The sequence below is a fragment of the Heterodontus francisci genome, chromosome 6 (assembly GCF_036365525.1).
Source record: "Heterodontus francisci isolate sHetFra1 chromosome 6, sHetFra1.hap1, whole genome shotgun sequence".
NCBI lineage: Eukaryota > Metazoa > Chordata > Chondrichthyes > Heterodontiformes > Heterodontidae > Heterodontus > Heterodontus francisci.
Genome location: NC_090376.1, coordinates 61,840,327 through 61,866,444, shown reverse-complemented (window position 1 = coordinate 61,866,444; position 26,118 = coordinate 61,840,327). Strand labels below are relative to the sequence as shown.

At 42.3% G+C, this 26,118-nt stretch overlaps 1 protein-coding gene across 1 annotated transcript in view; it reads left to right on the top strand.

Annotated features, from left to right (window-relative positions):
- The window catches only part of LOC137371342 (E3 ubiquitin-protein ligase SH3RF3-like), a 475,007-nt gene that overhangs the window by 359,625 nt on the left and 89,264 nt on the right, over positions 1 to 26,118 (top strand). Inside the window, exon 4 of the mRNA XM_068033784.1 lies at positions 22,799 to 23,152. Within this exon, the coding sequence (XP_067889885.1) occupies positions 22,799 to 23,152 (354 nt within the window). The remainder of the gene's footprint in view (positions 1 to 22,798; positions 23,153 to 26,118) is intronic.

Sequence of the window (26,118 nt, the reverse complement as noted above, 5' to 3'; positions counted from 1 at the left end):
AGAAGTGGAATTCAAGGAGGAGAGAGTGTCAGCGAGGCAGAGGGCTTAAGGGATAGATTTCCATGGGGCCTAGGCATTTTAAAGCACAAACCCCAACAGTGGGGCAAAGGAATAAGGGGTGCACAAGAAAGCAGAGCAAGAAAAACAGAGAGCTCAGGAGATGATTGCATTCTACCGTTAATCATGGCACTCCAAATTATAGCAATAAAGCTCCATAGTAAATCCTTCTTCTTTGGCCTCCTTATCTCAAGAGACAATGGGTAAGCGCCTGGAGGTGGTCAGTGGTGTGTGGAGCAGCGCCTGGAGTGGCTATAAAGGCCAATTCTAGAGTGACAGGCTCTTCCACAGGTGCTGCAGAAAAATTTGATTGTCGGGGCTGTTACACAGTTGGCTCTTCCCTTGCGCCTCTCTCTTATTTCCTTCCAACTGCTAAGTCTCTTTGACTAGCCACACTTTAGCCCCGCCTTTATGGCTGTCCGCCAGCTCTGGCGAACGCTGGCAACTGACTCCCACGACTTGTGATCAATGTCACAGGATTTCATGTCGCGTTTGCAAACGTCTTTAAAGCGGAGACATGGACGGCCGGTGGGTCTGATTCCAGTGGCTAGTAAATCAGTTGTTTCTTAATGACAGTAGCAACTGGCTTCAGCAGTTAATTTATTGTCGAAGACTATTGTTTTGATTTGCTTAGGGATTTGCAGGTTTTCTCAAGTAACTGGCCTGTGATACATCCATGTCTAGTCTAAGTGGAGCTGCATATGTATACTGCATTTTGAAAAAAAAAATTTAAATTTCTTTCTCCTTTTTTTTTAAACACTCTCCATTTCTCCTTATTTTTCCTTCCTTTCTCTTCCTTCCCACTCTACCATTCTCCAGATCACTGGATTCCCTTGTGGACACTCTGAATACTGAAAACAGCCTCAGCTGATATTCAGAACTGTCCCATCTCATTGATAAATTAGTTCACTCCCTGGTCAGCCCTGTTGGACTGGCTGCTATTCTGTTGAGAAAAGCAAAGTCAATGTAAAACATCACCAACAGGCGCTTACAGTGCACACTCCCACCTTCTGGCTCAATAAGGACTATACAGGCACTGGCAGCATTAGTCAGGCCATTAAATTACACTCGTTAGGTATGATTTTTGATGCACCTTAGTTCTTCTCTATGATGTCCTCATTTTGTATCGCAGCGAATGATTTCTTCAACATATCTATATCCTTTTTACTTTGGAGGAATTCAATACTTTTAATATTAGACAAATAGATCTTGTGGCATCCTCATTGTGATCAGGATCCAGGACCAAGCTATGAAGTGAATTATCATAAATGAGGATGGTGATGATGCTCTTACACATTTTATAGTGAATTGTACTGCTCACCATGCCATTTAGATGGAGCTTCTGGTATTTGAAGTGCGTCCAGAAGGCTTAAATCTGCACTTGTGTAATGGCTAATTAGTGACAGTTCTCTGGGAGATGGATGGTGGGTGGAAAGGGGGAAATAAAGTCAAAGGGTTCAAGATGGCATGCCTGTTTGTCAAATTTCAGAACTAAGTCAGACTCGTAAAGTCATAACATGAGTCAGACGAGCCCCAGAATACTGTTGATGATTGACCAGCCTGTTATGAGGGGCAGGCCTGTCATTAGGGAGCTGAGATCCATCCTCTTCTGCTTCATATAACCCTGTGTAAGCCAATGCTCACATGTGTAGTGTGGCCCTGATTGGACAAGCAGTGGGAAGCTTATCAATTCTTTGTGCTGTTATATTGTATTGTTTTAATTGATTGAACTCCAGCAATCCCCCCACTAGGTACGCTTGGCTTTACCACCCTGTGTATAAGCTGTTTCAAGTTAGGTAAGTGAGGATGTGCCCTCCATAATCGGGCAAAGAGAAACTCTCTACCTGTTGGAATTCTCAGGAGCTTGAGTTTGAAGATTCCTAAACATGGTGATGGTTTGTGTCTGTGAGGACCCCCAGCGTATCACTCCTGTAAACATCCCTCTTTCTCTGTGGGGAGGTATCTGACTTCTGCTCTCTGGCTGCCCACAATGAAATCAGTAACTCAACAATTGGAGGATCGTGGATGCAAGCCCACATCCCATGACTGTACAGTGTCACCTTGCGCATCTCCATTTCATTGTATCTAAAAATAACAACAGAAAATTAAAATTTCCATTTTGGGTAATATTCTTGTGATTCAAAGTGGTTACCAATTCTAAAGGATACATTAATAAAATTGAAGTTACCCTGTGAATGAGCTGTGCAATACACTGCACTATCCAAGGCCTGGGGAAATTCTGGCACCCTTTTAAATGTAAATCTATTAGCAGTACCTGGATGTAAGAAGTTGTCTGTGTGAATATTGTGCGATAGCATTTAGGTGCTGGCCAGCCTACTTTCAGTTTATTTCCTACAATACTAACCTACCTCTTTGACCAAACTTTTGGTCATCTATCCTCATATCTCCTTATGTGGCTTGGTGTCAGATTTTGTTTGATAATCACTCCTGTGAAGCACCTTGGGGTGCTATATGAATGCAAGTTGTTATTGGTGTAGAAGGTCAGAAAAGATTCTGAAGTGCCTTGAGTCATTTTTCTACATTGTTGTTATTAAAGTTCACCAGTTACCACATGACCTTTATCCACAGACATTCTGTGGTGATGTAGATATTTTATTGATCATGTAGAAATAGAAACTTTGTAAGTGAGATTAGAGAAGTACCATTGGTTCCTGCAAGTTGAAATCAATTAAAGGTATCTCTTTTCACCGTTCTCACTTTTCCAGTTTTCCAGCTGTTCCTCCTGTTTATCGTGAGTGACAGTATTGTTTTTCATCGAAGCTGTGTATATCAGTGTGGCATCCAGAGGGTAAAGTAAAAATTAGGTGAATTAGGAGTTTGTTGCAACCCACTCCTTTCTCTTCCGTAGCATTATTATGGCATATTTCCCAGCACTAGGTGTTCCCGCATGGAATGATAATGCAGCCTTTTGGTGTTATAGAATATTGATACATCATGCAGGGTTTTAGATATAAAGTAGCTGCTTATACCAATATTACTGCCAAAAAATAATCTTACAAAATAAACAGTGCCTGTCTATTAAAATATTCTTCAGTAACAACTGAAAATGGATTTTGAAAGTGAAGTTGTTTGATATATTTGCAAGATGTATCATTACTAAACATCAAAGACTGAACCAAGGAAAAAGCAGTGAGTTGAGCTTTCTGCTTTTTTTAGTACATACTGTAGCTCAGTTAAGTGCTTTAAACCATAGATTTTCAAACAGGGTTTGTTGGGCCTCAGTGGGTCTGGAAAAGGATCCCAGGGTCCCCGAGGTCACCAGATTCCTGTCCATCTGTTGTATTCATTGATTCACATTATTTCTGTTGCTATGCACTAATAGAAAATGCAATGGTAGTATAATTTACTTTTGGGAAGTTGCCCTCTGATGAGATCAGAACAGAGGGCCTGGGAGTGTATCATTGTTTGCTATGTATCCCCAGGAATGTGCCAAAATTTGAGAGGGAGGGGTTGCCAGACATAAAACTGTGAAAATATTTTTTTAAGTCTGAGCAAACCTTCAGCTGGGAATAGTTATGACAGTCCATCTGATCGATGTATAGGATTGTGAATGGTCAGTTAGATCTGGCCTATTGCGTGACATCTCTGTTGTGCACAGGCTTAATCTGTGGAAGCGCAGCAAGAATATGGTTTTGACCATAGAAGTACAAAAAGGAGTTTTCTTAGTTCTGAGTTGGAAGCAGATTAATATTTTCCTCTGAGGCGTATAACTGGCTCAGAAGCACATTGTATTATAGCCAGGTTATGGAGGAGAACAAAGTGTTTGGAGTTTATGTTAAAGCTCTTTGAGTCCTTTCTCTCCTGTTTCTAATCAAGTTTGCAAACGAAGGAGCTTTTACATGGGATTACATACATAGGATATATGGCAAAGAAATATGTCATTCGGCCCAATCAGCCCATGCTGGCGTTTATGCTCCACTTGAGTCTCCTCCTATCTTTCCTTATCTAAAGCTAGCATCATAACCCTGTTTTCCCTTCTCCCTCATATGCTTGTCTAGCTTCCCCATAAATGCATTTATACTACTCGTTTTGACCACTCCCTGTGGTAGCGAGTTCCGCATTCTCACCACTCTTTGGGGAAAGAAATTTCTTCTGAATTCCCAATTGGATTTCTTGGTGACTATCTTATATTGATGGCCTTCAGTTATGCTCTTCCCCACAAGAGGAAACATTTTCTCTGTATCCACTCTATCAAAACATTTCATAATTTTAAAGACCTCTATTAGGTCACCCTTCAGCCTTTTTTCAAGAGAAAAGAGACCCAGATATGGTCCTTATTTTTATAATGATATTCGCATTGTTGCTCATTTATTCTTTTTCTCCTCTCCTTTGGATGTTGTCAACCTGAAGGATAGCAGCTTCTGACCTGTGGCCATCTTCACATACCCCTCCAATTTCAAACTCAAGTCTTCCTATTGGGAATCTTGTGCAGACTCTTGTTGATTTTCTTTTTACCCTACTCCTTCACGACTTTTCTTTCTTTTCCCAATTTTGGCTCCTCCACTTCCAATCCTGCCCTCATCCAATATCCATAAACTTCTGGCTAACATTACTGGATAGACATCAGGAGAGGAAAGTGCGGCTGATTATTTATTTTCTTTGCTCCCTCTTTGGCTCAGGAAGACAGAAGCCAATTTTGTTTTATTCATTCCTGGGATGTGGGCATCACTAGTTAGGCCAGCGTCCTTTGCCCATCCCTAATTGCCCTTAAGACAGTGGTGGTGAGCCACCTTCTTGAATACAACTGAGCGGCTTGCGAGGCCATTTGCTACCACATTGCCTTGTATTTGGAGTCACATGCAGGCCAGACAGCAGTTATGATGGACCTGATCAGGGCACCAGCAATAGCAGCAGAGGATAAAAGAGGGGCAGAGCGGGGGAACAGCGCAGACCTGATCAGGACACTAGCAGCGGCAGTGGAGAATAAAAGAGAGAGAGAGAGAGAGAGAAGGCGGGGAAACAGCGCAGACCTGATCAGGACACTAGCAGCAGCAGTGAAGAGTAAACGAGAGAGAGAGAGGGCGGGGAAACAGCGCAGACCTGATCGGTGTATTTCAAAAAAAACTAAGGAGTGACGTCAGAGGACAGCAGGTAGGTGATTGGTCCGTGAGTGTTAGGTTATATTCTAAAACTAGGGCAGTGTTTTAAACTAGGACCAGGAAATTATAAAGCACTGTATTACATTTATAGCTTAACTAGTTAAACTAATTAATAAATTTCAATCAGGCTAAGTATAACAGTAAGGGAATTAGTATTAAGAGCATTAGCACAGAGCAGACCTAGAGGCATTAATTAAAATTAATAGTCTATACAAGGTATTAACTTGATTCTAAAAAGAGAGGAGATTTTTTCTTAGATCATAGTAGGGCGGCTGAGACCCATTGCTTGCAATTCCTGCGCCATGTGGAAACTTCAGGACACCAAACGTGTCTTGGTAGATCACGTGCGTAGGGAGTGTCTCCAGCTGTTTGAGCTCGAGCTCAGGATTTCTGAGTTTGTGGGGCAGCTGGAGTCACAGCGGAGCATCAGGGAGGATGAAAGTTTCCTGGATCGTACGTTCCAGGAGGTGGTCACCCCACAGGCCGTGCGAGTTCAGGATAGTAGATGGATGGCCATTTGGAAGAGTAGTAAGAGGCAGGAAGTGCAGGAGTTTTTGGGCCGTGTACCACTCTCAAACCGGTACTCAGCATTGGCGGCTACTAAGAGTGACGACACCATGAAGGAGTGCAGTCCAGACCACGGCACCAATGAGAAAGGGGCAGCACAGGAGGGAACAGCAATGCAGTCATTATAGGAGATTCCATAGTTGGGGGAACAGACAGGCATTTCTATAACCGTAATTGTGAATGCTGCATGGTGTGTTGCCTCCCTGGTGCCAGGTTAAGGCCATCATGGAGAGGGTGCAGAATATTCTGCAGGGGGAAGGGAGTGAGCCAGCAGTTGTGGTACATGTTGGTACCAATGACATAGAGAGAGCAGGTATTGACGTCCTATGGTCAGATTTTCAGGAGCTAGGGAGGAAGTTAGAAGGTAGGACCTCAAAGGTAGTAATCTCTGGATTACTCCAAGTGCCATGTGCGAATGAGAATAGAAATAGGAAGATAGGGAGGATCAATGTGTGGCTTGAGATATGGTGAGAAGGGAGGGCTTCAGGTTCTTGGGGCATTGGAACTAGTTCTGGGGCAGGAAGCAGCTATTCAAAAGGGACAGGCTGCACCTCAACAGGACTGGGACCAAAGTCTTCACGGGAAGGTTCATTAGTGTGGTTGTTGAGGCTGTTAACAAAAATGGCAGGGGGATGGGCACCAGCATATAGGAGTAGAAAGGAGGAATATGGTACGTAAAGGAGCAAGTGAGAACCAGGCCAAATACATTAAGTTGAGAGGTGAAGTGAAGAGGAAAATAAGACTGGCAAAGAGAGAATATGAGAAGAGAATGGCAGTTAACACAAAAGGGAACCCAAAAATCTTCTCCCGACATGTAAATAGTAACTGGGTAGGAAGAGGCAGGGTGGGGTCTATTAAGGACAAAAAGGGTGATATATGCTTAGAGTTGGAGGGCGAGGCTGGAATATTTAATGGGTAATTTGTATTGGTGTTTACTAAGGAAGAGGGTGCTGTTAAAATATTGGTAGAAGCAGAGATATTAGAGGTAATGGATGGGGTTAAATATTTATAGGAAAGATCTACTGGAAAGGCTGGCTATGCTTAGAGTGAATAAATCGTTTGGTCCGAATAGCTTGCATCCCAGGTTGCTAAGCAAAGTGGGAGTGGAGATAGAGGAAGGGCTTGCCATAATCTTCCAATCTTCCCTAGATATGGGGGAGGTGCCAGAGGATTGGAGAGTATCAACTGTGACACCTATAGAACATAGAACATAGAACATTACAGCGCAGTACAGGCCCTTCAGCCCTCGATGTTGCGCCGACCTTTGAAACCGTCTGACCTACACTATTCCATTTTCATCCATATGTCTATCCAATGACCACTTAAATGCCCTTAAAGTTGGCGAGCCTACTACTGTTGCAGGCAGGGCGTTCCACGCCCCTACTACTCTCTGTGTAAAGAAACTACCTCTGACATCTGTCCTATATCTATCACCCCTCAACTTAAAGCTATGTCCCCTCGTGTTTGCCATCACCATCCGAGGAAAAAGGCTCTCACTATCCACCCTGTCCAACCCTCTGATTATCTTATATGTCTCTATTAAGTCACCTCTTCTCCTCCTTCTCTCTAACGAAAACAACCTCAAGTCCCTCAAGTACCTGTTCAAGAAAAGGTATAAGCACATTCCTAGCAACTACAGGCCGATCAGTTTAACATCATTGATGGGTAAGGTTTTAGAAACAATAATCAGGGAAAATATCAACAGGCACTTGAAGAGGTTTGAGTTCATTTAGGAGAGATTTATAAAAGGCAGATCGTGCTTGACTAATAGAATTTTTTGATGAAGTAATAGAGAAGGTTGATGAAGGGAATACGGTGGATGTCGCCTATGTGGATTGTAAGAAAGTGTTTGACAAAGTACCACATAAAAGACTGGTTAATAAAATTGAGGCTCATGGACCAGGAGGGTCAGTTTGGATGAAAAATTGGCTTAAGGACAGAAAACAGCGAAGCGTGGTATGTGGTTGTTTTTCAGACTGGAGGATGGTGTTCCCCAAGGGTCAGTACTGGGCCACTGCTTTTTTTTGATATGCATAAATAACTTGGATATTGGAATACAAAGTAAAATTTCAAAATTTGCCAATGATACCAAACTTGGAGGCGTGGCAGACGGTGAGGATGATACCAATCAACTGCAACAGGACATATATAGGCGAGCAGAATGGGCAGACACGTGACCGATGGAATTTAATACAGAGAAGTGTCAAATGATGCATTTTTGCAGGAGGGATAGGGAGAGGCAACATAGACTAAGTTGCACAGTTCAAAAGAGTGTACAGGAACAGAGGGACCTGGGAATTCATGTACATAGATCTCTGAAGGTGGCAGGACATATTGAGAGAGTAGTTATCAAAGCATTGGGTTTCATAAGTAGAAGTATTTTGAACAAAAGCAGGGAAGTTATGCTGAATCTTTATAAAGCTCTGGTTAGGCCACAAGTAGAGTATTGTATTTAGTTCTGGTCACCACACTTTAGGAAGGATGTGAGTGTCCTTGAGAGGGTGCAGAGGAAGTTCCAGGAATGAGAGATTTTATTTACAAGGTTAGGTTGGAAAATCTGGAGTTGTTCTCCTTAGAGCAAAGGAGATTGAGGGGAGATTTGATAGGAGTGTACAAGATTATGACAGGTTATATAAGGTGGACAAAGAAAAGCTGTTCCCATTAGCTGATGGTACAAGGACTAAGGGGACACAGATTTAAGGTTTTGAGCAGGAGCTGCAAGGGGGATGTGAGGAAGAACATTTTTACACGAGTGGTAATGACCTGAAACTCACTGCCTACAAGGGTGGTGGAAGTGGAGACAATGAATTATTTCAAAAGGTAATTGGATGGGCACTTCAGGGAAATAAATATGCAGGGCTACAGTGGCGTAATGGGACTGATTGCCCTTTAGAGAGCTGGCATGGACTCAATGGCCTCCTTCTATGTCATTATGACTCTATGAGATGGGTTTTACAACAATCCGGTAGATTAATGGTCCCCTTTACTGATGCTAGTTTTTAAATCCAAATTTACTTAATAAACTAAATTTAAATTCTCGGCTGCCAGAGTAGGATTGGAATTCATGTCTCCGGATTATTTGGTTAGGTTTGCTGGATTGCTCATGTAGACACCTAACCATTATGCTATCACCCCTGATAAGCTTAGCCAGCTTGTAACAGACCTGAGATGGAATAGAGATCACCTTGGTCTTAAACATTCAGTAGCATTCCAAATAGTGCATGCAACCAAAGAGAGAGCTAAATAATGTCATTTTTTTGGCATTTATGTCAACTTCCACAGTAGCGCTGACTTAGAGTTTGCATTACGGTACGACTGTTTTCCAGGCACTCACAGTACTTCCTTTTTGGAACAAGAAATAGAAAAATTAGAGGTAAAACAAATCCATCTGAAAACTGGACTTGTACCTAGCCATCGAGGTTTTCAATTGGCCTTGACAATACTGTAGAGGAAGTGGTTTCAACCTCTGTGTGAGAAAACATTAGAAGTATAAAACAGACGCATTTATTCAAACTGAATGTACTGCACCATGGTCTGGTAGAACAGAGTGTTCATGCCCAAAAGCAACGCTTTGCATGGTAAGTTATCAATCTCATCTGTTTCATCATGGCAAGGTGCCAACAGGAAGCCAGGTTCTTTCTAATAGGAAGAGAGAGAAAGTCAACCCTGACAGCCTGGGCTGCTCTTATGGAGCCCCTAACAGCATGTGAACGAGACCTGGAAGTAGATTCTTTCCATGTTCTCATCTGGTGTTAGCCCATGGCACGAGGAGACTCCAGACAGGGAGAGGAAGGAAATAGTTTAAAAGAGAAAATATGCAAATAGTGTTCCGTTTTTGTAAATGCTTACAGCAGAGGCATAAATCGCCTGCTACTTCCCATACTAACTCTTCATGGGTGTATTACTAATAAAAATCTTCATTGCCTTAAAGCTTGAGGGTTATGGACAGCATCAGCTGCACAAGATACTGCTGGCAGTTATAATTTGCTCCATTGACTCGAGTAATGACTTCACATTGCAGACTCCAGCTGGTGTAAGTGGGCCTTTAATTGAATATCATCTGGGTTTGACTGCAGTCTCCTCCTGCATTCACTGGAGATGACTGATTGCAGTGTGTCAGTTTGATTTGTAAGCTTCATACAGTTAGCTTTTATCACAATGATATGTGGAGTTACAGCCTACTTGTACTGAATCCTTGCCAAGTTAGGCTTCAAAATCATGGGAATTGAGTAAAACAATCTGTGATTTGTTAGTTAACTCTATAACAGCAGGACAAGGAGCAGCTAGAATTTAAATCTTGTACTGAATTCTACCAAGTTGTGTCATTATGCAGCTAAGGATTACACACCGACAGACAAGTAACCATGGGCTAAATTTTATCACAATAGCATCACGCCAAATAATTTAAGTTATCCTCCTGCCTATTTGTCACTGCAGGAGATTTAAGGCTGATTTAATATACTAGTTGCTTAGTTTAGTTTAGTTTAGAGATACAGCACTGAAACAGGCCCTTCGGCCCACCGAGTCTGTGCCGACCATCAACCACCCATTTATACTAATCCTTCACTAATCCCGTGTTCCCTACTACCTCCCCACCTGTCCCTATATTTCCCTACCACCTACCTATACTAGGGGCAATTTATAATGGCCAATTTACCTACCAACCTGCAAGTCTTTTGGTTGCTGCCAAATAAGTTTTCTTTTGAAGTCATCACATACAAGTCCACTCCCTGTCTAGTGAAGATAACATTCAGAATTTAAGCAACGTTGCAATGAAATTTGACAGTATTAATAGAAAGGAAGAAGCAACTGGATTGAGCAAGAACAGCTGTTTAAAAGTCCCGAATGTAACTTTAATTTTCTGTTTTGACGGCCTTCGCTAATCTCAAGGAAGATCTGTACAAGGAAAAACACGTTCTGGGTGGACTCAGCAAAAGTGATGTTCTACATCAGTACCAGCCTCCATAGACAGAGGGGGTACAACAGGCTGTGAGAATTGTTTCGTGGGGCACAGACCAAAAACATTTACATTCCATTTCCATTCAGTGCTGGTGGCACTGAGCTTCTGGAAGAGTCTTTGAAAACCATATCTTGAGATGGTTCTTGCCTCTAATGGGAGTAGTGATGTACCAATTAGAGTGCTGCCAACAACGTTAATGCTCCTGTGGGTGACAGGCTGTAATGCAAAGAGAGTGCAAATTAGGTCGTAAACATTTGGCTATTGAATAAAATCACTAAAGCGTAACTGCATTGCACTGTGACCCATTATTGGGAATACATGAGTTTAAACTTAATTTATTCATCATTTTAGTCAATAATCATCATTAATCAATCAACTGCATCCACTCCCTTCACTCTTCTTGCCCCCCAGGGCTTCTGTCCCTCATCCTCCAGCACCATCTGTCTCTCTTCTCACTATTTTCTGGGCCACACTGCCGCTGAAATAATTGAAGTCAGGAGTTCATTCGTCAGACGTCTAAGCATTTGTGTTAATGGTTATATTGGTGCTTCTCAAATGTTTTTGGACTGGACTGAACCAAAAAATTCTCAAAGCCACTTGCACCCCTCTAGCTATGGAGGTTGGTACTGGTAAGTCTCCTGAAACAAAGTCTCTTTCTTGCTATCTATCTCCCTCTCTACCCAATTTTTGTTTCTTTCTCACTCTTCTTCATTTCTGTTTCTCTCCTTCTGCTTCTCAATTTCTCTGGCCTCTTGTGCATTCACCATTCTTTTGCCCCACATTGGCGCAAAGCCTTCGCTTGGGTCCTATTCTTTGAAATTCCCTCCCCAAGCCCTGCCACCTCTCCATCACCCACCCTCTTATGACCCAACTTAAAGCCCACTTTTTTAACCAAGTTTTTTGTCACCCCTCCTAATATCTCATTCTTTGGTTCAGCATCCCTGCATTTATGATTGTACTTCTGTGAAATGTCTTGGGATGATTTTCTATGTTAAAAGTGCGATATAAATGTTATCGTTAATAACAAAAGTTGAAAATAAATAATCAGAAAGTGGAAAAACACAAATTACGTTTATCGTTATGGACTCGATGGCAAGTTTGGCTTCGCAGAAATATAGAAGTTTATTGCACAGCAGAAGGCCAATTTGATCCATTGGCCCTGGTAGTTACCGAGCCGCATGCTCGAGGCACAGGGGAGGAGTTTTGGACGGAAAACCTGGAGGTACCATTTTCCCAAATGTCCTGAAGGTTTTAACTGCGGGACATCTTTTAATTTTTTTTCCTCCAGGTTTCCCACCTGATTGACAGGCTGGCTGCCAGTCAGGCAGGAAAGCCTACAGAAGGAAGCAGCAGAGGAGCATGTAGGAAGAGATTGCCATCTGGGTGACATGGGGCAGAGTGTGGTTGGTGGTGGGGGAGTGCAGGATGGTGGTCGAGAGGGAGACATCATGGGTGGCGGTGTAAAATGGTAGTCGAGGCAGGTGATATCATGATAGTGGTGGGGATTATAGCTTTCGCTTGTTGGGTTGGAGGAAACACTTCTGCTTCTCCTGCAAGCTGCTGTAAAAGCACCTACTTCATGAATCAACAACAATAATTTGCATTTATAGAGCACCTTTAATACAGTAAAGTGTTCCAAGATGCTTCACATGAGCATTATCAAACAAAATTTGACACTTGACCACCTAAGCTAGTATTAGGACAGATGATCAAAGCTTTGTCAAAGAGGTAGGTTTTAAGGAGCATTTTAAAGGAGGAGAGAAAAGTAGGGATGCAGAGAGGTTTAGGGAGGGAATTCCAGAGCTTAGGGCCTAGGCAGCTGAAGGCATGGCCACCAATGGTGGTACGATTAAAATTGGGGAAGCGCAAGGGGACAGAATTAGAGAAATGCTGAAATTTCAAAGGCTAGAGGGCTGGAGGAGGTTACGGAGATAGGGAGGGGCGAGGATATTTAAGGATTTAAAGACAAGGTTGAATATTTTTAAATCAAGGCAATATCAGACTGTGAGCCAATGTAGGTCAGCAAGCACAGATGTGATGGGTGAATTGGACTTGGTGCAAGCTAAGGTATGGGGATCAGAGTTTTGGATGAACTCAAGTTTACTTAGGGTGGAAGATGGGAGGCCAGCCAAGAGAGCATTGGAATAGTTAAGTCTAGAGGTAACAAAGACGTAGATGAGACTTTCATCAGCAGATGAGCTGAGATGGGATGGAGTCAGGTGATGTTACGGAGGTGGAAGTAGGCAGTTTTGTGTAGTATAAGGGGCTGAAAGGGTTAATGTGAAAGAGTGTAAAGAATACCTCCTACCATGATGATGTAAGAGATCACATTTGAGAGAGACTTGAAGATAGATGCAGTGTGGCTTTTGGAGGAGTCACACAGACTGGTGTGAAGTGTAAATAGTTATAATGTAATAAAGATTAATGTTTAACTACTCCAGACTAAGAATCTCTCTAGCTGGACTAACTAAGGTAGCAATGTACTGAACAAACATGTAATATCATGGTGATCAGTGGTAGGGTCGAGAATGACAGAAATTCTTACCATCCTATGCCCAGAAGAAGAATTTGAAGCAACTAGCTGAAAAGGTCTGACCTGGAAAAAAGCACCAAAAAACTGCAGAAACCAAGAAGAGGCTGAGAGAAGCTCCGCAGCTATGGTGAAAGACAGGCTGCTCCACAGAGCAGATGTGTGGTTGCAACATGGATCAAAAATTGGGAATGGTGGAGAGTTTCCAAAATCAAGAGGGACCCAATCAGATTCAAATAAATTCCAGCAATCGGTTGAGTTATAGTGTTGACGGTTGAGGAATCGCGTTAAAAGCCTTTGAAGGGCTTAAAGTAATTTTCTGAAGGCATCGTGCTAGAAAACCCAATCCTTCACTCAGGGAGCATGAGGGCAAAGGGTGGGAAACCCCCAAAAAGCGTGTGATCTGCTGAAAAGTGCAGGAAACACTGTGTAGCGCAGTGGTTAGCACCGCAGCCTCACAACTCCAGCAACCCGGGTTCAGTTCTGGGTACTGCCTGTGCAGAGTTTGCAAGTTCTCCCTGTGACTGCGTGGGTTTCTGCTGGGTGCTCTGGTTTCCTCCCACAGCCAAAGACTTGCAGGTTGATAGGTAAATTGGCCATTGTAAATTGCCCCTAGTGTAGGTAGGTGGTAGGAGAATGGTGGGGATGTGGTAGGGAATATGGGATTAATGTAGGATTAGTATAAATGGGTGGTTGTTGGTTGGCACAGACTCGGTGGGCTGAAGGGCCTGTTTTAGTGCTGTATCTATCTATGACTCTGAACACAGTAGCAATACTTCAATAGGGCAAACAAGCCTGAAGATAAACAAATAAACTGAAGTTCTCAAAGACAGGAGAAAACCCTGGAACAGCCTATTAAAACAGTAGAGAACTCTCAAACAGCTGTGCCAACTCCATAAAGGCAAGCTAGCCTGAATAAAGAGTTTCTTAAAGGGGAACACTCTAATGAAAAGTCTATAAAATAAAGCAACATGGATCAAAAATTGGGAATGGTGGAGAGTTTCCGAAATCAAGAGGGACCCAATCAGATTCAAAACTGGATATAATGGAGAAAAAAGTTTCTCAGATATAGAATTGCATCGAAAATAGACAGCCAGTCTGAAGCAGAGCAAGTGAATACACTGTTATATTCTATTGGCAGTATGGCTGATGATGTGATTGCCAGACAAGGTCTTAATGAGGCATCTGCCAACTTCAACAAAGTTTTAAAAGCTTTTGATTCTTATTTCAACTTGCATAGCAATAAAATGTTAGAAAGTGCAAGATTCAACAAGAGTCTAGAAACCAGGCAAAACAATCAATGCTTTTATCAATGACCTTTACAGGCTAGCTGAAGGATGTGAATATGGATTCCCTATCATATTTTTTGCAGTCTAAAGAAGACCTCACCCTGGATAAAGCTATTTAGCTGGTGAGACAAGCTGAGGTCCTAAAGAACAACAGAGCAATCCTGCGAGGGGAAGAAAGACCTTGGTTCAGGAAATCTCTAGCAAATGTTCAATTCCTTCACCGGAGGACTAAAAAAGAGGCACCAAGACGAAAGGGACACTGGGGCGGGGTGGGGGAAGGAGTGAAAGACATCATTAAACTCTGCCAACAATGTGGCGCTAAAAGTACCCACAGACCTGAACAGTGTTCTGCAAATAAAGCAGAATGCTTTTATTGTCGAAAAATAGGGCATTTCAGTAAAATGTGCCAAAATAAAATCTCAACTACCTCAAATTCTAAAGAAAAAGTGTTTAAGAATAGACTGGTTAACTAAATTAAACAACCTCCTCCTGCAGAGCAATCGAACATTTTCTTGGCGAGATCAATGATCGGAATCAGGTATTTTGGTCTGCCGACATACGTCAACAGACATATCACTAATTACAAACTCAACACTAGAGCAAGTGTAACAGTCTTATCAGACAAAGAGCATTGCCTATACACATGCTTTCTGCAGCCAATGGAAACTCAGTTACATGACCAGGATAGGAGTCACTTCTGTTACTGAGCCTACAAATTGGTGTTCAGGAATGGTTCCAGTTCCTAAACCAAACAGTGATCTTTGTATTTGTGTAGACTTAACTTATTAAGGCTGTGGCATGCAAGCCCATCCCATGTCCTCTGGATGAAAATTTGGCAAAGTTATCCAGAAGCACTGTCTCCACAAAGCTTGACATGATTAGTGGCTTTTGGATAAGAAGTTGCATTGGATAAGAAGTCAAGGTTATTGACAACCTTCATTGCTCCATTTTGAAGATTTTCTTTTAACCGTCTTCCATTTGGTATCATGTCAGCACTGGAAATATTCCAGGGAACTATGTGGAATATTCTGCAGGGCCTTAAAGATGTAATATGCCATATGGACGATTCTAACCTAAGGGTTAGAGCAGTTTTGAATCGTTTGCAGGACTAAGGTGTAGCTAGCACTCAATGAGAAGTGTGAGTTTTCAAAAACGTCCATTCGTTTTTTAGGACACATTGTCAGCAGTCGTGGCATAATGGCAGACCCGCAAAAAACGAGAGCTATCAGTGAATTTCCACTTCCTACTTCTGTCCACAATTTTCAACGGTTTCCTGGCATGGTCAATCAGTTGGAAAAATTCCTAACTAACTTAGCCCAATTTACTGAACCGTAGCGACAACTGCTGAGGAAAGCTCAGGCATGGTGCTGGGTCGCACATCAAAAACAAGCATTTCAACGGATCAAGGAGATGCTGATTTCGACAGATGTTTTAGCCCATTATAACCCTTCACTTCCAACTACAATCACAGCTGATGCCTCGTCCACAGGGATAGGGACAGTCCTTTTCCAAGAACAGCTCGATGGAAGTCGAAGACCTGTTTATTATATGTCATGAACACTATCTGACACTGAGATGAGCTACGCCATGATAGAGAATGAAGCTCCCACAGTCACTTGGGCTTGTGAAAAGTTTTCAAACTACATTATTGGTTAAAGGGTATTATTGAGACAGACCACAAAACCCTAGTTTCCTTACTTGATGAAAAGGAACTCGCTAGGATGCCACCGCGGATCTAGAGATTCCGGTTGAGGCTCATGAGGTTCACATACGAAACAGTATACGTACAGGGCAAGCAACAAACGACAGCGGATTCATTGTCTTGAATGACAGTCGACCATCCTACTCAACAGGATATTAACTTTATGAACAAAATTGAGTCATATTCACAGGTCACTGCATCACAATGGCTGGCAAGGTCAAATAGACTCAAACAAATTCATCAGGCGCTGATGTAAGATGAGGAATGATCCTATGTCTGCTAATATTGCAAGCAAGACTGGCCACAACAGAGTCCCAAGGCTAAGACGATGAAAACCTTCTTTGAACACAGAAGACACTTTACCATAGTGGATGATTTATTGGTATATGATGACAGATTGGTGATTCCAGAGTCACTCCAAGGAGGTATCTTGGAGAAAATACACTAGGACCATATGGTCATAACTAAATGTACAGTATGGGCTCAGGCGTCTGTGTGGTGGCCAAGAATCCCGAAGGATATTGAAGAACTGATTTTGAATTGTGATGTATGTGCAGTTCACTGACAGGATCAGAGACGACCTCTAATTTCGACCCAATTCCCAACTAGGGCGGCACAGTGGCGCAGTGATTAGCACCGCAGCCTCACAGCTCCAGGGACCCGGGTTCAATTCTGAGTACTGTCTATGTGGAGTTTGCAAGTTCTCCCTGTGTCTGCGTGAGTTTCCTCCGGGTGCTCCGGTTTCCTCCCACCGCCAAAAACTTGCAGGTTACAGGTAAGTTGGCTGTCATAAATTGCCCCTAGTGTTGGTAGGTGGAAGGGCATATCGGATTACTGTGGGGTTAGTATAGATGGGTGGTTGTTGGTCGGCACAGACTCGGTGGGCTGAAGGGCCTGTTTCAGTGCTGTATCTCTAAATAAAATAAATAAATAGACCATGGAAACGGTTGGCGATGGATCTTTTCTTCTTTGAAGGAAGATCCTAAGTAATTATAGTCAATTACTTCTCAAGATGGGTCGAGGTTAAATGCATGTACACAACAACAACTGAATCCATCCTTAGAATTTTACAAGAAGTCTTTGCAACACATGGTATACCTGATTAGATAGTACCCAATAATGGACCACAATTTGCAAACGATTACTTCACACACTTTGTAGAAAAATGTGTGTTTGTTCATCTAACAGGTTCTCCTAGGTATCCACAATCTCATGGAAAAGCTCAGCAAGCAGTCAGAACTATTAAAGCAATGTTGAAGAAAACTTAAGGTTTCCCATTCGCACTTCTGACTTATGGAACTACTCCATTGTTATGCGGATTAGCACCATCCAAACTCCTAATGGGAAGAAAATTATGAATGCAACTTCCAACTCTACCCAAGAAATTACTTCCAGGGTTACAAAGCAAGGATTATCAGAGAGCGCGAGACAAAGAGGAGACTTACCGAAAGAAACAAGCCCTTAATTATAACAGGAAATCTTTGGCCTCCTTGTCTCGAGAGACAATGGATAAGCGCCTGGAGGTGGTTAGTGGTTTGTGGAGCAGCACCTGGAGTGGCTATAAAGGCCAATTCTAGAGTGACAGACTCTTCCACAGGTGCTGCAAATAAAATTGGTTGATGGGGCTGTTACACAGTTGGCTCTCTCCTTGCGCCTCTGTCTTTTTTCCTGCCAACTGCTATGTCTCTTCGACTCGCCATGCTTTAGCCCCGCCTTTATGGTTGCCTGCCAGCTCTGGCGATCGCTGGCAACTGACTCCCACAACTTGTGATCAATGTCACAGGACTTCATGTCGCGTTTGCAGACGTCTTTAAAGCGGAGGCATGGACGGCCGGTGGGTCTGGTACCAGTGACGAGCTCGCTGTACAATGTGTCCTTGGGGATCCTGCCATCTTCCATGCGGCTCACAAGGCCAAGCCATCTCAGGCGCCGCTGGCTTAGTAGGGTGTATATGCTGGGGATGTTGGCCGCCTCGAGGACTTCTGTGTTGGAGATACGGTCCTGCCACCTGATGCCAAGGATTCTCTGGAGGCAGCGAAGATGGAATGAATTGAGACGTCACTCTTGGCTGACGTACGTTGTCCAGGCCTCGCTGCCGTAGAGCAAGGTACTGAGGGCACAGGCTTGATACATTTGGACTTTGGTGTTCTGTGTCAGTGCGCCATTTTCCCACACTCTCTTGGCCAGTCTGGACATAGCAGAGGAAGCCTTTCCCATGCGCTTGTTTAATTCTGCATCGAGAGACAGGTTACTGGTGATAGTTGAGCCTAGGTAGGTGAACTCTTGAACCACTTCCAGAGTGTGTTCGCCGATATTGATAGATGGGGCATTTCTGACGTCCTGTCCCATGATGTTCGTTTTCTTGAGGCTGATGGTTAGGCCAAATTCATTGCAGGCAGCCGCAAACCTGTCAATGAGTCTCTGCAGACACGCTTCAGTGTGAGATGTTAATGCAGCATCGTCAGCAGAGAGGAGTTCCCTGATGAGGACCTTTCGTACTTTGGTCTTCGCTTTTAGACGGGCAAGGTTGAACAACCTGCCACCTGATCTTGTGTGGAGGAAAATTCCTTCTTCTGAGGACTTGAATGCATGTGAGAGCAGCAGGGAGAAGAAAATCCCAAACAGTGTAGGTGCGAGAACACAGCCCTGTTTCACACCACTCAGGATTGGAAAGGGGTCTGATGAGGCACTGCTATGCTGAATTGTGCCTTTCATATTGTCATGGAATGAGATGATGATACTTAGTAGCTTTGGTGGACATCCGATCTTTGCTAGTAGTCTGAAGAGACCACTTCTGCTGACGAGGTCAAAGGCTTTGCTGAGATCAATGAAAGCAACGTAGAGGGACATCTAAAATAAAAGCAAAATACTGCGGATGCTGGAAATCTGAAATAAAAACAAGAATTGCTGGAACCACTCAGCAGGTCTGGCAGCATCTGTGAAAAGAGAAGCAGAGTTAACGTTTCGGGTCAGTGACCCTTCTTCGGAACTGACAAATATTAGAAAAATCACAGGTTATAAGCAAGTGAGGTGGGGGTGGGGCAAGAGATAACAAAGGAGGTCTAGATTGGACCAGGCCACATAGCTGACCAAAAGGTCACGGAGCAAAGGCAAACAATATGTTAATGGTGTGTTGAAAGACAAAGCATTAGTACAGATTAGGTGTTAATACACTGAATATTGAACAGCAGCAAGGGACATCTGTTGTTCACGGCATTTCTCCTGTAGCTGGCGAAGGGAGAGCAGCATATCAATGGTGGATCTCTCTGCTCGAAAGCCACACTGTGCCTCAGGATAGACACGCTCAGCCAGCTTCTGGAGCCTGTTTAAAGCGACACGAGCGAAGACCTTCCCCACTATGCTGAGCAGGGAGATTCCACGGTAGTTGTTGCAGTCGCCGCGGTCACCCTTGTTCTTATAGATGGTGATGATATTGGCATCGCGCATGTCCTGTGGTACTGCTCCCTCATCCCAGCACAGCCAAAGCAGTTCGTGCAGAGCTGAAAGTATGGCATTCTTGGCACTCTTGATGATTTCAGGGGTAATGCCGTCCTTCCCAGGGGCTTTTCTGCTGGCTAGAGAATCAATGGCATCACTGAGTTCCGATTTTGTTGGCTGTACGTCCAGCACATCCATGACTGGCAGAGACAGGGTTGCATTGAGGGCGGTCTCAGTGACAACATTTTCCCTGGAGTACAGTTCTAGGTAGTGTTCCACCCAGTGGTCCATTTGTTTGCATTGGTCAGTGATTGTGTCCCCTGATTTAGATTTGAGGGGGGCAATCTTCTTGACGGTTGGCCCAAAAGCTCTCTTAATGCCATCATACATCCCTCTGATATTTCCTGTGTCAGAGGCCAGCTGGATGTGACTGCATAGGTGTTGCCAGTAGTCATTTGCGCAGCGCCTGGCTGTTCTTTGTGCAGCGCTTCTGGCAGCTTTAAGTGCTACGGATGTTAACTCGCTGGGGGCTTTCTTGTAGTTCAGGAAATACTCTACCAGAAATCTACCGAAGTTGTCAGAGAAGGAATAATTCTCCAGCAAGAGGAAAATCAGTAGTGATATTATTTACTAAGAACTTCAGGAGGTACTACAAGAAGAAATAGAAGGAATCTTATTCCTTTACATCAAAGACGTCTATCTGTCATACATTTAGATGACTCAGATGTTGAACTGGAAATTTAGAAAGCACCGAATACTACAATTCTCAATGAAGGCCGTCCAAGTCAAGATACAAGAGATTAGAGAAAGACTACCAATCTTTCATATCGAACGACAGTAAGATCAGGGAGAGTTGTGAACCGTCCTGACAGAATGAATCTATGAAGTCAAAGATGTGGTGGGGAGGGGGGGTGGTGAGATGGGGTAGTATGTAAATGAAAAAATGAATGTATGTAAATATATATTTGGATAAAGACTTGTGGCAGATGTAGTATAAGGATCTGAAAGGGTTAATGTGAAAGAGTATAAAGAATACCTCCTACCATGATGTAAGAGATGACATGTGAGAGAGACTGGAAGATTGACGCAGCGTGTCTTTTGGTGGAGTCACGCAGACTCGGGGCGGCACAGTGCCGCAGTGATTAGCACCGCAGCTTCACAGCTCCAGCAACCCGGGTTCGATTCTGGATACTGCCTGTGCGGAGTTTGCAAGTTCTCCCTGTGACCACGTGGGTTTTCACTGGGTGCTCCGGTTTCCTCCCACAGCCAAAGACTTGCAGGTTGATAGGTAAATTGGCCATTGTAAATTGCTCCTAGTGTAGGTAGGTGGTAAGAGAATTGAGGGAAGGTGGGGATGTGGTAGGAATATGGGATTAATGTAGGATTAGTATAAATGGGTGGTTGATGGTCAGCACAGACTCCGTGGGCCGAAGGACCTGTTTCAGTGCTGTATCTCTAAATAAATAGTGTGAAGTGTAAATAGTTATAATGTAATAAAGATTGTTAAGGACCTGTAATTATTTTTCTCCTCGGATTAAAAACAGTGTGTGTGCCTTTAAGACTTTAATTTAATTTTTAAATTTAGAGATACAGCACTGAAACAGTGCTAACCACTGCGCCGCCCCTAAACTTTGTTAAAAACAGTGCATCTTTAAGAGAGAGAAAATTCTGGAATTCCTGAGGCACAGTTTGCAAAGCTGCCTTTTTATTGCCTTGGGCGACAGCAGGAGAGAGAGGTCACATGGTGCAATGTGTCCATTTGATTCTGTGTGGAACTGGCAGAAACCTGCTCAGACCAGTTAGTTCTGAGAGTCTTTCCAGCGAGGTGAACTGAAGAGAAAAGAAGCTGTTTTATTCTCTCTCAGCAAACATTCTACAAGAAGCTACAAGCCAAAGTAATTCCCAAGTAAAGAAGAAATGCCTTCTTTTTCAAGAATCGGTTGTATTGCTGTGCTCATCGTTCAAAGAACTGTTTAATTGCTTGCTGCAGTCGAAGAGTTGAATGCCTGTCTACTGAAGGACTATTTTCATCAAATCCACATTAGAAGACCTCATCTATCAGGAACGTTTTGAATGTGTGTGTGAATGGGGAGTTAGATTAAAATAAGAAGTTATAAGGTCTTTAGACATAGATTTATCTTAATAGTGTTTAAGATTTAGTTTTTTAAAATAAATAGTTAATTTGTTGTTGTCTAAAGATACCTGATTTGGTCTGTTTCATTATGGGGTTACTAGAGTGTTTAATTTGGCTGATTTCTGATTGGGTGTGAAAGCTTAATAATATGCTGCGACCTGTGGAGTGACAGGACTGAATTGACAGTGCATTGCTCTTGCTGCTGGCGTAACAAAATTAACATTTAACTACTCCAGACTAAGAATCTTCCTAGCTTGACTAACTAAGATGGCAGCGTACCAACAAACATATAACAGCTTGGTGATTCCATGGATATGTGGTGGGAAGCTCACCTAAGGGTCAACTACAGCACCAAGGTTGTGAATGGTCTGATTCAACCTCAGACAGTGACCAGGGAGAGGAATGAAGTTGGTGGCCAGGAACAGAGTTTATGGTGGGTCTGAAGACAATGGCTTCTGTCTTCCCAATATTTAGTTGGAGGAAATATCTGCCCAGCCAGTACTGAATGTCAGACAAGCAGTCTGACATATCAGAGACAGTGAATCTAGTCCTTCTTGCCTCCTTTTATTTGCCAGGTTATACAAGGCTTGGAAAACCCGGCCAACATTTGTTGAAAATGAAAAGCTTGTTAAAATAGATACATGCAGCCTCCTTAAAAGGTTTTACTGACCGACCCACTTCCTGAGAGTGGATTGGTTACCCATCCCAGGACCCTCCTTCATTAAAACCAGACGTGGTCAGGTTTGAAATTCAAAAGTTTTTAACTTCTCACCCGACCCCAACCCACTCTTTTTTGGGAGGTTTAAATTATCCCTGTTGTGTCTGTGCTGGCTCTTTGCTGGAGCAATCCAAGACTAATCCTATTCCCCTGTTTTTACACCATCACCCTGTAACTTCACTTCGATTGCTTCAAACACTTGTAACATATGAAGGAGAACATTGATTTGTTAACAATACATTTTTAATGATCTTTAATTACTTTTGTTTATTTTTACATGCAGCTTAATTCTACTGCGAAACAGCTGATTGAGATGGATAAACAGTGCCTGCCAGTTGCACAGAACATTGATGCAGCTCCATCAGCTGCTACCAATGTAGGAGCAAGTCCGGCATCTAGCTCTCCCGTAAATAGTGCTGGAGCTGCCAGTGCTGTTCACAGACGTATTGATGGCAAGAAAAATGCCAAGAAACGGCACTCTTTCACTTCATTCAGCATGTCACACAAGTCTTCCCAAGCCATCAACAACAGGCACTCGATGGAAATCAGTGCACCAGTTCTCATCAGTTCCAGTGACCCCAGAGCTGTTGCCAGGATTGGAGACGTACCACATTTGTCATCTAGTGCTCCTTCCCAGGTAAAGTAACCTGAGCAAAGCATACAAGTACCTTTTCAAGAGTAATACATGCCATGCCTTCTATAGAGGTGAAATTTCATTCATAAACTCTTTGATTTGAAGCCTTGTATGTTCGGGTGAACTATATGTAGAAATCAGAAAGGTAGTGAGGGTAGGGTCTCTCCATTAGTGGTGGTTCATGGATGTCCCAAACTTGGCGAAAGTAGAATACAGAGCAAAACTCCTACAAGAAGTCCAGAATATAAAACTGTATCTAATTTAGAATTAATTGACAGTCTCTGAGAGGTCACAAGGATAGCTTGATTGGAAAGTAGGAAATGTCACACTGTTATAGAACAAATTTTTAAAAATTAATTAAAAATCTCATTGAGCTAGACATTTTCAATATTTTCTAAATGTCTGTCTCCAGGAATATACATTGGAAATGACTTTTGTTGGTGTTATCCACTGTTTTAACAGGTAGTCACCCCTGTTATAAATACAGGACAGCCATTAATACCTGTTCAGATTACTTGAGACTAATTTTGTAACTCTTCTATCCTCTGTTCCATCCTTCTTGCAAGCTACATTCATAGCAAAACAGAATAAATTCTATTTTCTATGAACTGAAACTTGTATTCATATTCCTCCATGAATGACATAACATTTTACAACACCAATATTTACCCTTTACATACATAAAAACATAAGAAATAGGAGTTAGAGTAGGCCATTTAGCCCTTTTATCCTGCTCTGCCATTCAACAAAATCATGGCCGATCTTCTACCTCAACTCCACTTTCCTGTACTTTCTTCATAATCCTTTAATTCCCTTAATACCCAAAATTCTATTGACCTCTATTTTAAATATACTTAACGACTGAGCATCCACAGCTCTCTGGAATAGAGAATTCCAAAGAGTCTTTGAAGAAATTTCTCCTCAGTCCTAAATGGCCGACCCCATATTCTGAGACTGTGATCCTCGTGTCCTAGATTCCCCAGCCAGCGGAAACATTTTCTCAGCATCTACCCTGTCAATCCTCTTAAGAATTTTATATGTTTCAATCAGATCACGTCTCATTCTTCTAAACTCCAGAGAATATAAATTGAGTCTACTCAATCTCTCCTCAGGACAATCCCCTCATCCCAGTAACCAGTTAGTGAACCTTTGTTGCACTCCCTCTTGGGAAAGTGAGTCCTTCCTGACGGTGTTTAAGTACAGTATTGCCTGAGATCATGTGGGATGTCTACCATGCTTACCTGTGCACACTGTCAAAGCACTGCATTTAGGCTAAAACAATAGTTATTTTAAAGTAATATATTTACACGGAAGCATAAAATACACATTTGCATAAAACCATAATAAAAGATTAGCAATAAAATGCTTATCTTGCAACGCACTCAAACAGTTTCAAAACAGTAAGAGCCTGAAATATAACCAATTTGTTTCAGTATCACATACAGCACTTGACCATCATGGAAACTGTTTATATTCTTAGACATTGTGTAATGGCTATTCCCTGCTCACAAAATTAAAAGAACACTCCCAAGATACAGGCAATCAAAGTCATGTTTTTAAATTTCCATTGCACTGTGTATTAAAGGCAGAAAGTATAATATAGAAGGTTTCCCTATTGGATGCATGACAAAACTTTACTTCCATCACAGTCTGCCTCATTTGTTGCAGAAGAATTATACTGCGTGCTTCAGCCTGATTTTGATCAGTTCATACTTCTGGTGGCACAAGATAAATAGATAGTGGATTGAAAACAGCATTTTTCATTATGTTAAATAAATAGAAAAGTTTTGCACAAAATGTCTGATTCCAGGCTGCCTATAAACCCAGTTATAAAGCAGCATAGCAAGAGATGGTGGAGGATAATTTTAAAGAGCCCATTATGACATTTACAATTATGTCATGCTTCACTAGAACATATTTCCTTCCAGCTGATGGCTGTCACATTTAACTAAACAGGGTTTATCATTATTGGGAACAACAAAATAATACAAAACTACCCGCCCAGCTATGTAGATTTCCCTTTTTCTGTTAAAAATTACTTTATAAGGTACATCATGTTTACATAGTGTGTGTCTTGATATCTTGCTGAGAAAATGATGCTCAAAAAGATCCCATTGCAGTTGTTCGCGAAGGTCTTCTGTGACTGAGAAAGCAATTGCAAGTAATTGACTTGTTATCTGACACTCTTTTTTGGGTGAGATGCAGTTATTGATGTACTCACTGCATGGTCTGGAATTACCTCAGAGCTGCTACCACTTTGTTGTCGTAACTTTGCCAGAAGTGTGATGGAAACTCCGTTTTTGCGAATCTGGCAAAATGACAACATAGTAGTGGGAGAAGATACGACAAAATTCTGTGCCATAGTCTAGATAAGCTTTATCATACAAAATTACATTTTGGTGTTTGTGGCAGAGAAAATACTAGGCTTGTTATTCAGAGAAAAGCCTATTAAACTTGAACTCCAACTTAGAATATTCATTTAAGGTATTCTTGGATAAAGCCTTGCAAGTATCATATAAAATTGCTTTCTTTTTAAAAAGTGTTTTTTCTTGTTTATCATATAACAACAACTAATTGTATTTATATTGCTCCTTTGAAGTATAAAAACATCCTAATATGTTTCACAGATTCTTAGGACAAAAAATGACGCTGAGTCATAGAAGGAGGTTTAGTTCTGATGACAGGTCATGACTTGAAATGTTAACTCTCTTTCTCTCTCCACAGATGCTGCCAGACCTGCTGTGTATTTCTGGCATTTTCTATTTTTGTTTCAGATTTCCAGCATCTGCAGTATTTTGTTCCTGTATTAGTTTTTAATTCACTGCCACTTCTCTTCTAAGAATGCCCACTTTGAAGTTGTTCTCTTCTCTCTGACGGGATATGCGTCCGTCTCTTCTACCTTGTCCACCTTCATTGCTTTCTATCTCCCTTCTTGTGTTTGATCAGGTAACTACAAAAACTCACTTTCA